Raw genomic sequence first — 13,793 nt, forward strand, 5'->3', positions numbered from 1 at the left:
CTTTCATGTCTCGCAGTGTGAGTTAATAAACTCACTTAGTTGCTTTGTGAGCTAGAAGAGTGAACTGATTGCCTTTTTGGCAATGTTTCTGAAACGTCGCTGTGGCTTACTCATTACTTCTTAATTTTCTTTAAAATCGAGCAGACTAAAGCTCTCTTAAACAGAAGAGCAGCCTGAAAACTTGAATTTCATAGAGTTTGAGCCTGATTGGGAGTGACAGCAGAGTGATAAACAGGCAATTCATTGGAAAGCGGATGATGCCTCTAAACCGCAGAAGATGCTTTACTTGGTGTGATCCAAAGCTGCTGCAGTAAATAATAATAATAATAATAATAATAATAATAATAATAATAATATAATAATAATAATAATAATAATAATAATAATAATAATAATAATAAAAAATTTATTATTTATACCCCGCCCATCTGGCTGAGTTTCCCCAGCCACTCTGGGCGGCTCCCAATCAAGTGTTAAAAACAGTACAGCGTTAAATATTAAAAACTTCCCTGAACAGGGCTGCCTAAGGGGTCTTCTGAATGTCAGGTAGTTGTTTATCTCTTTGACATCTGATGGGAGGGCGTTCCACAGGGCGGGTGCCACTACCGAGAAGGCCCTCTGTCTGCTTCCCTGTAGCCTCACTTCTCGCAATGAGGGAACCGCCAGAAGGCCCTCGGCACTGGATCTCAGTGTCCATATGAGTGTCATATATGAGTGAATATCTGAAAAATGCAGGTAGGTCAGGCTTCATTGGACTTTCCCACCTGTTCACCATCTGGCCAGCAGTTGGAAGGGAGAGAAATGGAGGACCCATCTGATTAGCCTGCCTGATTTTCATACATACTGCAGCAGTGTGGAATAAAACTGTGCTGAAATGAGGCCTGTGCAACTGGAGTGTGTATTTTCAGAATGGACGATGGTGTCATTGGTAAGGAGGGCATTCAGACATTGAGGCGGAGCCAAGGAGGTGAAACCCATATCCATTTATTTATTTAGCAAAGATTTATATACCACCATTAAGGAGGGTGGGGGATACCATGGCAGTGAGTGAACAAAGCATAAATTTGTCAAAAAAATTGCATTCCTAAGACAAGTACAAAATGCCTCACAAATCAGTATTAATACATCAACATGTATTATCCCTCAGGGAAAGCCTGGATGAGTTTTTAGCAGGCGCCCAAGTGCCAAATCCACAGGAGCCTGCCTGAAATTCATTCATTGGGAGCGCATTCCAAGGGGCAGGTTCTGCCACACTGAAAGGACATAAATCGAACCATTGGATCACAAGCCACTACTAACAGTGTCTCTCCCGAGGAATGCAATGACTGGGCAGGAGTATACTATACATGAGACAACTAATGAGAGGGACATGCTTTTGTGGTCTATGGCCGGCGGAATAAATCAAAGCCATGCGTTGTAGAACTAAATATCTGCCTGAGATCACTGCCATTACCTCATCCCAGAAAGGAGCCAAAGCAATTAATCTTTGCTGTCTTCGTAAAGCGGGCCAGAGAGATGCATCCAAGTGCTTGGGAGGGGAAGGTTATTTTTCTTTTATTTATAGGCTGATAAATAATAGATAAGAACAGTGGTAATCAATAGGCATCCCAGTAGCACAATTAGGGGAATTAGTGGAGAGGGAGATGCTGGTTACGCGTGTGTGTTTTCTGTTCTTTCCATGTGGAAAACTAAAGTTTTTGCCATCGGCGTTCTGCAACGTGCTTCTAAAACCCTATAGAAGGTTATTTAATTCCACACATTTGCCTTTAATAACATGTGTTCTCATTATTAATAATTTATCCAGCACCTCAGATAGTCGTCTTTTTATTATCTATTAATCTCGCTATTGATTGTTTTCTGCAGGCGATGACAAGTTTGTGCTGTGAAATGTCTTTTACATGGCCTAGCAATACGTTCAGAACCCGAACCCGCTCCTTAATTATGGTTAAGAAACCACCGCTGCCCCCAAAGCTACACAACTGCGAGTGATTAACACTCGGCTGCTCTCTCTGGTGATTTTAACTCTTCTCTGATGCAGTAAACAAAGGCTTAAGTGATTGTGAATCAGGCACCTGAAGCTTTACTATGGTTAACATTAAATCAGGATTTTACTAGGACCTTGGGAAGCCGGGGTTGAGATCCCCACTCAGCCATGAAGTTCATGTTCTCTAAACTAACCTACCTAACTACCTCAAAGGGTTGTTGGAAGGATAGCATTGAGAGGGAGAGAACCGAAAGGTGGCATAGAGATGTGGTGATGATGCTTACGGTATGTGGTGTTAAAGAAAATGTATTTGGCCCTGTGACTTTCATTTCACTGCTGAATTCCCTGGCCTACAACCTACCAAATAAAAAGCAGCACATTGTTGGATGAATTGTGGGCCTGTGGAGTGCTTCAGCAGACATACGTAGTGTTAGAAACTCAGATATATAAGCTAGGCGCCAAATGGCTCCTTAACCATGGTTACAGTTGCCAGAACAGAATGCCTGGTTGCCATTTTGGGGACAGCTGGCTTGAAAATTGTATTTTTGCAATGCGACTTTTTGGTTCCTGAAATTCATTCTGATTGTACAGATAAGATGTAACACATAGAATTCCAGAGGATGTGTTGCTATTGTGTGAAAACAGTCAAGATCCCCAGGTATACACCTCCAGATGGTGGAAATGTCAGGAGCTATCCTGGTGCCTGGGCATCTTCACTTGGGTTCAAAATGTGCCTGGTGAATTGTGAATGCTGAACACACTCACGGTCTCTCTCTTTTGCAAAAGGAGATGCTTGTGCTACCATACATGGTTGATAGGCTGAGAACATTTTGATAGGATATATTGCACAGGCTTGCAGTTTGCGTCTTGTATTATGTGTGTTTGTTTACCTCTTTATCGGTTTCTTTATACCTTTTGAAGCTTTGACGTGTCATAATTATAGTGTCACGGTCCGCCTTTTGAACTTTCGACTGAAATAACCCCTGTTGTTTCAATGACTGTATAAACTTCTTCGGCAGCTTCCTAGGAATGAATTAGAAATATGTATGCTACATAAATAAGTTTAAATAGCAGCTCTTGAGTTCAAAGTAATGAATTTGCAGGCCAGTTTGCAGTGACTCCGTAGTTCGCTATACACAATAAAAAGCATAAGGAATCTGCTGGAGAATCTCTTGAACCTGTGAGGTGCTGAGCAATGCGATGTGGAAAAATTTTCTGTGGAAAAAATTTTGGTTTCTAAAGTAACAGTGGATGGATGCCAAGTGCAAATACAGTATTAGGCAAGCTTGGTGGATTCAAAGTGTTTAGCTTTGTTTAACGCAATGCGAATAAAATAAATTGTGACTGTGAGCTGATGGGTTTGTTTTAGTTCTGTGGTGGCTTGTCTTTTCCCATTCTTTATGTCTCCCCCCTTTATTTTCCACCTTTAATACATTTGCAGTAAAAAAAAAATCAATAAAAAATGCTAAACCAGACCATTCTGTTAGGCAGGGGTGGGGAAACCGTGGGCCTTCAGATGTGGCCAGCTTGGTCAATGGTCAGCGATGGTGCCGCTAACGTCTAACAAAATTTAGAGGGTCACAGGCATGATTTTTCTTGGTACAGTTTTGCTTCACTTGCTGACGTGAGGTAACAGAAGCAGCTCCCTATTATTGGCATGTGATTAATAAGAAAAAAAATGCATGAAGAAGAATAATGGTCCTCTAAACTTTTCTCATTTGCAGGCATATTGTGAAAACGCTTTTCCTTGGTCAGATACTTTCGCTGTTCATATGTGGGACTGCGGTTACAAGCCAGTACTTGGCGGACAAGTACCAGGTCAACACGCCAATGCTGCAGAGTTTCATCAACTATTGCCTGCTTTTCCTCGTGTACACAATGATTCTGGCCTTCAGAAAAGGTACAAGTGGGACCCACCACAAAATTGTGGAGTACAGTGGGATCTTGGTTCTCAAACTTAATCCGTTCCGGAAGTCCGTTCCAAAACCAAGGCACGCTTTCCCACAGAAAGTAATGCAAAAGGGATTAATCCGTTCCAGACTTTTAAAAACAACCCTTAAAACAGCAATTTAACATGAATTTTACTATCTAACGAGACCATTGATCCATAAAATGAAAGCATTAAACAATGTACTGCAGTCACACAATCAATCAGTAGCTGAACTGGGTTCCATACAGTCACAAAAACAAAACAAAAAGAGCCGCAAAAACTCAAAATAAATAGCAAAAACAGCGTAACACTCAGCATAACACTCAAAACGGAAGTATGGTACTCAAAACGGAAGTGTGGCACTCAAATCGGAAGCATAACACTCAAATTGGAGCACGTTTGGCTTCTGAAAAAAGTTCACAAACCTGAACACTTACTTCCGGGTTTGCAGTGTTTGGCTTCCAAGTTGAGTACCAAGGTGTTTGAGAGCCAAGGTACCACTGCATTCTTGTTCCAGTCAGTCAGCCCATGTCCAGGATTCTCTGTGCCATTTAAAAAAACCCCTGATGTTTAGATTTTATTTATTTATATAGCAAGATTTATACACCGCATCATTTTTTCAAAATTCTTGTAAGACGTTTACATAAAATAGTGTAAGAGAAATACTCATAAGGAAAAAAAAGCAATAAAATGAACAGGCTTTAAAAAAAAGTATACATAATATATGTTATCACAGTATGGATAAAATAAATTTTAGAAGTAATGTTTCAAAACATTATTTGTGGATTGGTCATTTTTTATTACGATTTTTACTGTTAGTCAGGTTGGGTGGAGTTTGTTCTTTTTCCAGTGGAAAGGTGAACTGTAAACACAACAGCTAAATAAATTTTATTTTTTATCATTTTGTATCGGTAGAAAATATTGGTACTCCACTTTTCCCTTAGTAAAACTAGAGGAATAAAAGCACTGTATTCTAAAATAAAAACAAACGACAAATAGAAATGAGTGGCAGCTAATAAAAAAAAATAAGCTTAATATTATTAATTATTATTATTAATTTATTATTTATACCCCACCTGTCTGGCTTGGTTTCCCCAGCCACTCTAGGCGGGGAAAATATCAAAACTTGTCTGCTCGAATGCTTGTCAAAAAGAAAAGTTTTCACATGGTGATGCAAAGCTGTCGGAGAATGGGTGAGGCAGGCCTCTCTGAGGAGCTTTGGAGCATGGTACAGCCCTTGAGAAGGATGCCTTCTTGGTCAAATTGAGACACATGTGATGTAGCATTTAGAGTGTCAGACCAGGGTTCAAATCTCCATTTGGCCACAAAGCTCGCTCGGTGACCTTGGACCAGTCGCCAGCTCTCTGCCAAACTTACCTCACAGGCCCACAGATGGAGAGGGGGCGAAGCACATATGTCACTGTGGGTTCCTTGGAGGAAATAATAATAAAACTATCAAATGTAACTTGGATTTTTTGGGGGGACACAGTGGGAGCTTCTGCAGAAGAGATGGACCAGAGAGCAGACCCATGCCTAAATGTTGACATGCGTGTTTTGCTTTCTCTCCAGATAACGACAACCTCTGGCAGATCCTGCGAAGGAAATGGTGGAAGTACATTTTGCTTGGATTAGTTGACGTTGAAGCCAACTACTCCATCGTCAAAGCCTACCAGTATACCACCCTGACAAGTGTCCAGGTAGAATAGAGAGCAAAGAGTCTTGTGACACTTTAAAAATGAGTGTGTGTGTGTGTGCAAGAGCCACCGATAAACGAGTGTGATGTATTGGTCAGAGTGATGGGCTAGGCCTAGGGAGACTCGATGCTTTAAATCGCTACCCAGCCTCTTGAAGTTGACTGGGTGACCTTGGGCCAGTCAAGTTCTCTCTCAGCCTAACCTACCTCATGGGGTTGTGGTGAGGATAAAATGGAGGTGGGGAGAAGCTCCTTCAAGGAAAGATAGGGGTGTAAATAGAACGAGTGGACAGTGAAGATGCTCAGTGTCATCACATAATCTCGAGACTGTGTAGGACTGTTTTACATGGGAGAGATGTAAACCCCCCCCCCACAAATGAGCATAAGTGGGGATTTGAAATGTGCCCTTCCAAGACCCTACTCCAGCATTGTTTCAATGTTTGAGGGTAAACATCCAACAGAGTCCTGTCTAAAATCAGGACAGCAGTGATTTCCCAATTCATCCGTTAGAAACCTTTTGGTAGATTAAAAAGGTGTCCCCTAGTTAACCGGGCAGCAGATGCATTTTCTGAAAACTGGCTAATGACTCTTAATACAAATACTTAGAAAACATCCTCTCCAGCTCAAAACATCCTCTCCATGGGAGTCTTCCAGCTGCTTTCTCTGGATAAAAGATACCTTTTTGCTTCGTCTGGTTGTTTTCAATTTGAGGAAGTATTTTTGTAGATTTTGAGGCTTGATAATGGTGAGATGCTCGCTGCTGTTTCCTGGTAATTAAGGCTACAGCAATTCTTGGTAGGCCCCACTGGGAGTGAGCACCATTGAACTCAGTGGGACTTACTTCTGCGTAAACATGTGTAGGACCAGGCTGTAGAAGAAACATAATGCAAACATTGCAACTTCTGTCGCCTTAGATAGAGATCCATGAGGGGTTGGCCCCTGTGGAGCAAGCTGACGCCAGCAGATTGTTTAAAGGCAGTGTGGTATGCCACCAACCTGGCTGTCTCTGTTAAAAATAGCTACCGTGCCACCCCTATTGCTGTCTCTCCTTGAACAGGGTGAACGGATCAAGCAGCGAATGCCAGATATAATTCTGTGGGTCAGTGATACTACAGGAAGAAGACATATTTCAGTGTATGTGTGTGTGGAGGGGGGGGGGTAAGGCAGGGCTGGTTTAACTATCAACACCCCTGTTGTTCTATCAACAATACTGTTTTTCTAAATATATGCTAAACATGAGAGGTACCTTATGCATCAGGAATAAGTGTTGCTGCCCCATCATCTAAACTGCTTGGCTAGTTTCGACCTTGTTTAATATGCTGATGTCTTCCCATGGATTGGAAACTTCTTAGAGACTTTTTGCATGAACAAGAAAATGAAGTTATGATATCTGGGCTTGAAGATTGAAGATAATGTTGGTTTACAGAAGGTGGATTTGTTGGGTGTTATCTTGGAGTGCATGCGTTGAATAATTCTGTATTATTACAGCTGACAGATGAAGAATTGGAAGTTCCTCTTTCTTTTTCTTTCCCTCTTCCCCCATCTTTCCTTTCTTTCTTATTTTCTTCTTCTCCCTCTTACTCAGTTACAGGCAAACTCGCCCCTCCAGATGTTTTGGGACTACAGCTCCCATCACACCTAGCTAACAGGACCAGTGGTCAGAGATGATGGGAGTTGTAGTCCCAAAACATCTGGAGGGCCTAGTTTGCCTATGCCTGCTCTTACTGCTCTGCGGTTTTTTTTTAAGATTATTTAGACTAGCTTTTTAGTCTTGATGCAAAGATATCCGAGATGAATCTTTTGTATTTCTTTCCAAATTTCAGTAAAAAAAATAATTGAATTGAGTATTTGCCACTTGGAGGAGTTATTAGTCCTCATGTGCCCTTTTTATGACCGGACTTTATGCCTTTCTGTACACGGCAGCTCCTAGACTGCTTTGGGATTCCTGTGCTGATGGCTTTATCGTGGTTCATCCTCCGCGCAAGATACAAACTGATCCATTTCATTGCGGTTGCTGTCTGCCTGTTGGGAGTAGGCACCATGGTTGGTGCGGACGTGTTAGCTGAGAGGCACAATGGGGAAGGTAAGGGCTGGAGAAAATGTCATGGTGAAATGCGAAAAACATTGTGTCCATGGGAGAGTCCTCTCTGAGTGTTCAAATCCTTCCTCTGAAACAGGTTTTCAGTAATTCCAGAATATGTCAAGTATTTCTGCTTCGAGGAAATAATAACCATGTTCTTGTTTCGATGGGGAAATATGCGGGCGGGATTCAACTAAGCTGTTGAATGCACAGAATGAGGCCCTCTTACGCAATGGCACTCCTCCTTCCCCCTGTGAATCGCCTCACACCCCCTAAGTCTGCTCCTGGAGGGTTGGGGGGGAACCCAGAAAACGTTTGGAGCAGGAGGGGGGTCTTGCACACCTACAACATTTAGTACTGTGTTGAATTCCAATCAGTGTTCTTTGCTGCTCTGTGCTTAGTTGAGAAAGCCTGAATTCTGAAATGCTAGGGCTTTGGGTGTCACTGGCTGAAAAATAAAAAGATGCATGGAATCAGAATGTCTGAAAATGTGTTGCTGACTACTGCACGGTTCTGAAATGTATATTCTGGCTTGGATGCTAAGGTAAGGAAGTTCACAGAGGCAAAGGTTTCTGTCTCTCTCCCCTTGGAGCCTTCCTGAAAAATGTAGGGTCGGGCATGTAGGGGGCTGGGGGAATGGGAGAGGGCAGGAAACCTTCCACAAACTTTCTTGAGTTAACTTACGTACATCTCTCTCCATCGTTATATTCTTTTAGATTCCATGTAAAACACCACCTTTTTTGTTGGACTATCAGAGTCTGAAAGGATAAGTAATTTTTTTATTATTACTAATTATGCAGTTCATGAGAACTGGTGTAATCTTTCTGTTTTGTTAGGGTTTCACGTTACCCTGTTTTTGTTAACTGCCCTGTGAGTATTTTTTGGCAAAGGACAGAAATCTCTAAAGTAATAATCCTAAAATCTAGGACTCTGAAATTTAATTAATATACATACACACACACACAATTTATGTTCTGCTTAATCAACAAAACCTCTAGGCCGTTTACACTTTAAAATCCCCGGTAAGATCAGATGTTAAAGACAAGCTTTCCTAAAAAAACAGTTATTTAGCAGGATATACCACCGCCCCTCCCTGCACCTGCTGTGTGGCCAAGGGTGGGACATTGCTAGCTTTTTTCTTATTTTATAGGGCAGGAAATTTAGCTCAACATTTCAGATCTGTTGGGGGGTCCAGTCTCCCAGAGTTATTTCCATTATCTTGGGTCTTCAAACAAAGACTGTTCTGTTCTGTTCTGTTCTGAGGGAGAACTTCCTGTCTCCTACCTTGTGGTAGGACAGGCAGGTATTATAAATGAAATACTTCAATAAATGAATGTCTGAAGCTACCTTATGCAGAGTCGGGATTGGCCTGGTATCCGATGCAGAACTATTTCCTTATTGAATGGAAATGTACTGAGCGTGCTTTCATAATGAGGGCATCTCCTTTTATGGATTTGGGTGAAGGCTTCCTCTCTACCACAGTACCTGCAACCTAGCTATGATCTCTGTCAGATCTTTCTCACCTGCCATTCAGGCTCCACAGGTTTGCTCCAGTTGGAGAGTCTATCCTAGATTTGAAGCCACTCTGCTCAGAAAGGCCCAGAGTTTCCTGGCAAATCTCCAGAGCCTCTCAACAGCAGTGTGAGAGGCAGAAATCCACAACCCAGCCATGCCAATAGGAAAAACTTCACTTGCATCAAATTCTGCTGGCTAAAGCAACAGGAGCCCTGCCAGGATGAAAAAGCTTGCGGCTCTAATAAGAGCAGCATTTTTTAAGCATTGATTCGATATTGAGCAAGATCCCACAACTGGATCATGTTACAGCAAGTAAAACAGTTCTAAATCCCGGGGCCTCCAAAAGCAAACCGAAAAAGGGTCTGTCATACTCTTAGCATCCATTTAGGAATTTACTGAGAACTTGCAGAGATCGATGTATTGATTTTTTTTACGAAAGGGCTAAATTAGGCTGTTAATGTAAGGGGGGACGGGACTTAAGGTCCTGTTCTTCCCTTAACTACATTTTGCTTGGTTTCCTAAAGTGCCCAACTAACAGGTAGTACATATTGGTCTGAAAATCAGTTGCCCACAAATGTAGGCTGCACCGTGAAACAGAGATCTTTTTCAAAGGCAGCAAAACAAGATATCCTGACCCACAATTAAGCGTAAACATAGGCTTACACCCCAAGCCAGGTTTGGGGTGGGGTGGGGTGGAGTCCAGTCTATATCCAGACCAATACAGTACTTAAACATTCCATAAAACCATGTTTCAGAAAAGAAGGTTTTGTTTAGAATTCAGATTTCCCCAAAGAACTGATGGTCAGCAGCGGACGAAGACTTGCTTGAAACAGGCCGACTTCAAACCATGATATATAATTAACCATAGTGTAGAGTTCTTCACGGTGAGACCTTTGGGTACAGGGTGGTATAGAAATTAAATAAATAATAATAATAATAAAAGTTTGGACACAAATGTGGGCATTAAGTAGAGAGTTGTATTCAGTTGTATTCAGTGCTATGTGCATAGAGTTCCACCAGAGCAGTGGGACTTCTTCTCCCCACCCCAAATCTGCTCCAGCCCCCCCCCCCCGTTGGAGCAGATTTTGATGGTGTGTGGAGGCTGGAGAAAGGAGGAGGATGTTCCATTGCACAAGCAGAAGGACAGCATTGGATATAACAATGATATATTGTTATATAACAATGATATATTGTTATACCATGATAAACTATGGTTTATGAACTATGGTTTATCATGATGTCCAAACACAGTCATGTCTTCTGAGCTGAAAAGAGAAAATAGATTCTGTGGCAAGTACCCGACACACTTTTTAAAATACTCCAGTGGTTGCCAATGTGCTGTAGTAGTTAGACCATTGGACTAGGACCTGGGAGATCAGGGTTCAAATCCCCATTTAGCCATGACGCTCACAGGGTGGTCACAATCGCTCACTCTCAGCCTAAGCTACCTCACGGCATTGCTGTGAATATAGAAAATGGAGGAGGAGAACTTGAGCTCCTTGGAAGAAAGAAGAAATAGTTGGAAAAATGATATGTGTGCTTATACCTGATTTTGCCATTAAAAATGCCTGCAAGTTGGATTTTACAGCAGCCTCCCTCTTTTTGTGCGTGTCAATTTATATTTTCTGTGCAGGTACCGACGTGGTGATCGGCGATGTCTTAGTCCTCCTTGGTGCTTCCTTATATGCCATTTCGAATGTGAGTGAGGAATACATTGTGAAAAATCTGAGCAGAGTGGAGTTTCTAGGAATGGTGGGCTTGTTTGGGACTATTATCAGCGGTCTGCAGCTGTAAGGATTTATTATACATACTTTAATTCTAATTAAGAAAACAAAAAACCTTCTGCATCACAGAATGATTTCTTCCTTTCCATGAATTGGTGGGTGTGTTGTTAGTAATCCATTGCTAGCATTGCCATTAACCTGTTCAAGAGCAAAGGCATCTTGTGGGGCTGCCAGGATGCAACCTGGAGAAGTCCTTTACATTTAAATTTTCTCCCAAATTGGGAGACTAGGCAGACATCGCTTCTCTTACTCATCTCCCCACCTCACTCCACCATCTCTTTCATCTGCTTACCTCTTCTATCTTCTGTATCAAAAATAACAAAAAGTTATAGGGTGGGATCTCTGGGTTGTGACCTGCACCCTTGGGCATCAAAGTATTTACCTGATTTGTTCTTCTCGTACCCGGTGTGTCTTTAACTTTCTTTTTGCGGCTTACGTGCTGTCCATGCTGTCCCTCAAAATGCCAAATCCTGTAAATGATTATTCATGCAAATTATCTCCTTGACTTTCAATGAACTAGATGTAGGATTAAAGACAATTTTGGGATTAATCATTTCTGGGCCGGGATCTTGTTTTTCTGGGTCACGTTGCCATCTTTTTAGAGACAAGAGTTTTTGCGTCTTTTACTGTTGAGTGGTAAGCACAAACCCAACACTTCTTCCCATTGCTTCATCTCTCCATGCTGAGATCGGTTCACCCTATTGACTTCTGCTCATTATAGAAGTGTTGAAAGGTACCATTGTCCGTAGAAAAAGTGACCATCCTATTTTGGAAATGCATCTTTCTAGTGAAACTTGAAGCCACGGTGTTGATAGTTGGCAAAGGGCCCTTAATTGTGTTTCTTAAAGTAATCCCATATGCTGATGGTGAACTCATTCTACAAGTATAGATCCTTATATGGCTGAAAACGCACTATCCATACTCGATAGAGCAGTATTATCAGCTCTAGGAAGGACCAAGGTTTGCATAAGTACATAGGAGTAGAAACCCTTCCCCCCTCCCCAAAAATATCCAGTGAAGACCAAGCATGCTCAGTGGGCACAGTTTGCTTAACTGACAGTGGTGGGGGTGGAAACGGGATGGAAAATTTGAGCAGAATGAAATTGAGTTTCCTGGAAGAAGGCGTCACTGTTTTAACTGGAACACTGAACAGGAGAAGTCCACACACTGAGATAGCTCAGTCGGTAGAGCATGAGACTCTTTAATCTCAGGGTCGTGGGTTTGAGCCCCATGTTGGGCTAAAGATTTCTTCATTGCAGCGGCGGTTGGACTTGATGATCCTGGTGGCCCCTTCCAACTCTGCCATTCTATGACACTGCAACATTCTGCTGCGGGTCCCATTTTGTATAACCATCTAGGCATTAAATGCACCTTTAAAAAAATAAGTGTTTATCTACAGCAGATAATGAATTAGTTCCAGCCAAGAAGAATATTATGCAAACATGCCTTTGAATGAGGCAGTATTGATTCTCCCAAGGGAGTGATTCAATTACCATTTTAATCCCACAGAGTTAACTAAGGCCAAATATGACCTGGTAGTTGTTAATGGATCAACAAGAAAAAACATGTTTCAATTATTAAACTCTGCTTCTTGATCAGCCAAACACTGCAGTCGCTAGAAACAAGTGGCCGTAGGCCTGTGCGCTGAGTGCAGCCTTGGGGCTATTTTATGGGTGTATATTAAAATCCTGAAGATATTCTTAGCAGGATCCTAATACTGCTGGTCATTGCCTGGAGATCAGCACTGGCCCTTAAGATTCAGCAAGGAGATAGCCTGCTTCAGCTTTTCATGGATTGCTAATGTTGGTTTTTGGGATTATTATGCTGTCTTTTGATTGTTTTACTGAAGTGTATTAGCTGCTTCTGCGGCTCCATCAAGCAGACGAAAGGTGAAATATAATAATTTTAATAAAATAAATAGCCAATAAAGTGGGCTTCAGTCAACACAATTTTAGGTGGCACATTTCCTCTCGTTCCAGTCACTACTTGAGTAGCCCAAATGGTGTCACCCATACATAAGAGGGAGATATCACTGGACTTGTGCAACCCAGAGATTTGCAGAAGTACCAAAAACCATTATGGGAAAAAACCCAAAGTGGGAAGAAGCCCCAAATCAGTCCAGTGTGGCCAGTAGCCATGAAATTCTGATGCTTGGCCCAGGGGAATGGAATAGGGTTGCTGAAATAAAAAACAAGGAGCAACCTTGTGTTGCTGCTCACCTGCACCATAATAAACCTCTTCATCATTTAAGGTGCCAGAAGTTCACTCTTGTGTGTGTTGTCCACAGAGACTGTAATCCAATGCCCACTGCCTTAGGAGTAAGTCTCCCTAATTCAGGGGGGCTTGCTTCAAAGAAAGCCTTCATAGGATTGATCCATAACCTAAATGCCTGTTATAATTAACTGTTGATCGTTATGAAAACCACACCCCCATATTTTAATGCCGGTGTTTTTTCTTTCCTCCCCTTTCTCCCACCTTTCCTATAGAGCCATTGTGGAACATAAAGACATTGCTTCTATTCAGTGGAACTGGAAAGTCGGTATGTGTGCTCTGAAACACCGAAGCAAATAACCTTGCAATTGCTTTGCACGTAGCTGTGGGGGTGGGACTCCATGCTGCTCCCGGAAAGCTGCTCAGACCCTGGTCAATCCCTAATAGGGCGATACTTGTAATTAGTAAAAGAGGCCCCAGGTTCTCCTATTCACTTCCAAAAGCTGTGTGGGTGTCTTGTAAAGAGCCTTTTTGGTTAAGGAAATCGGCAACTTGGGGTGTGGGGTAAGGAATCATGATGCACGTATAAAATCATG

General features: G+C 42.0%; 1 protein-coding gene across 1 annotated transcript in view; it reads left to right on the plus strand.

Annotated features, from left to right (window-relative positions):
* SLC35F2 (solute carrier family 35 member F2) overlaps nucleotides 1-13,793 on the plus strand; it is a 28,467-nt gene that overhangs the window by 7,402 nt on the left and 7,272 nt on the right. Inside the window, exons 2-6 of the mRNA XM_083499820.1 lie at nucleotides 3,709-3,884; nucleotides 5,484-5,611; nucleotides 7,531-7,690; nucleotides 10,836-10,992; nucleotides 13,473-13,525. Of these exons, the coding sequence (XP_083355946.1) occupies nucleotides 3,709-3,884; nucleotides 5,484-5,611; nucleotides 7,531-7,690; nucleotides 10,836-10,992; nucleotides 13,473-13,525 (674 nt within the window). The remainder of the gene's footprint in view (nucleotides 1-3,708; nucleotides 3,885-5,483; nucleotides 5,612-7,530; nucleotides 7,691-10,835; nucleotides 10,993-13,472; nucleotides 13,526-13,793) is intronic.

Source organism: Podarcis liolepis (genome assembly GCF_965112155.1).
Source record: "Podarcis liolepis genome assembly, chromosome: 4".
NCBI classification, from domain to species: domain Eukaryota; kingdom Metazoa; phylum Chordata; class Lepidosauria; order Squamata; family Lacertidae; genus Podarcis; species Podarcis liolepis.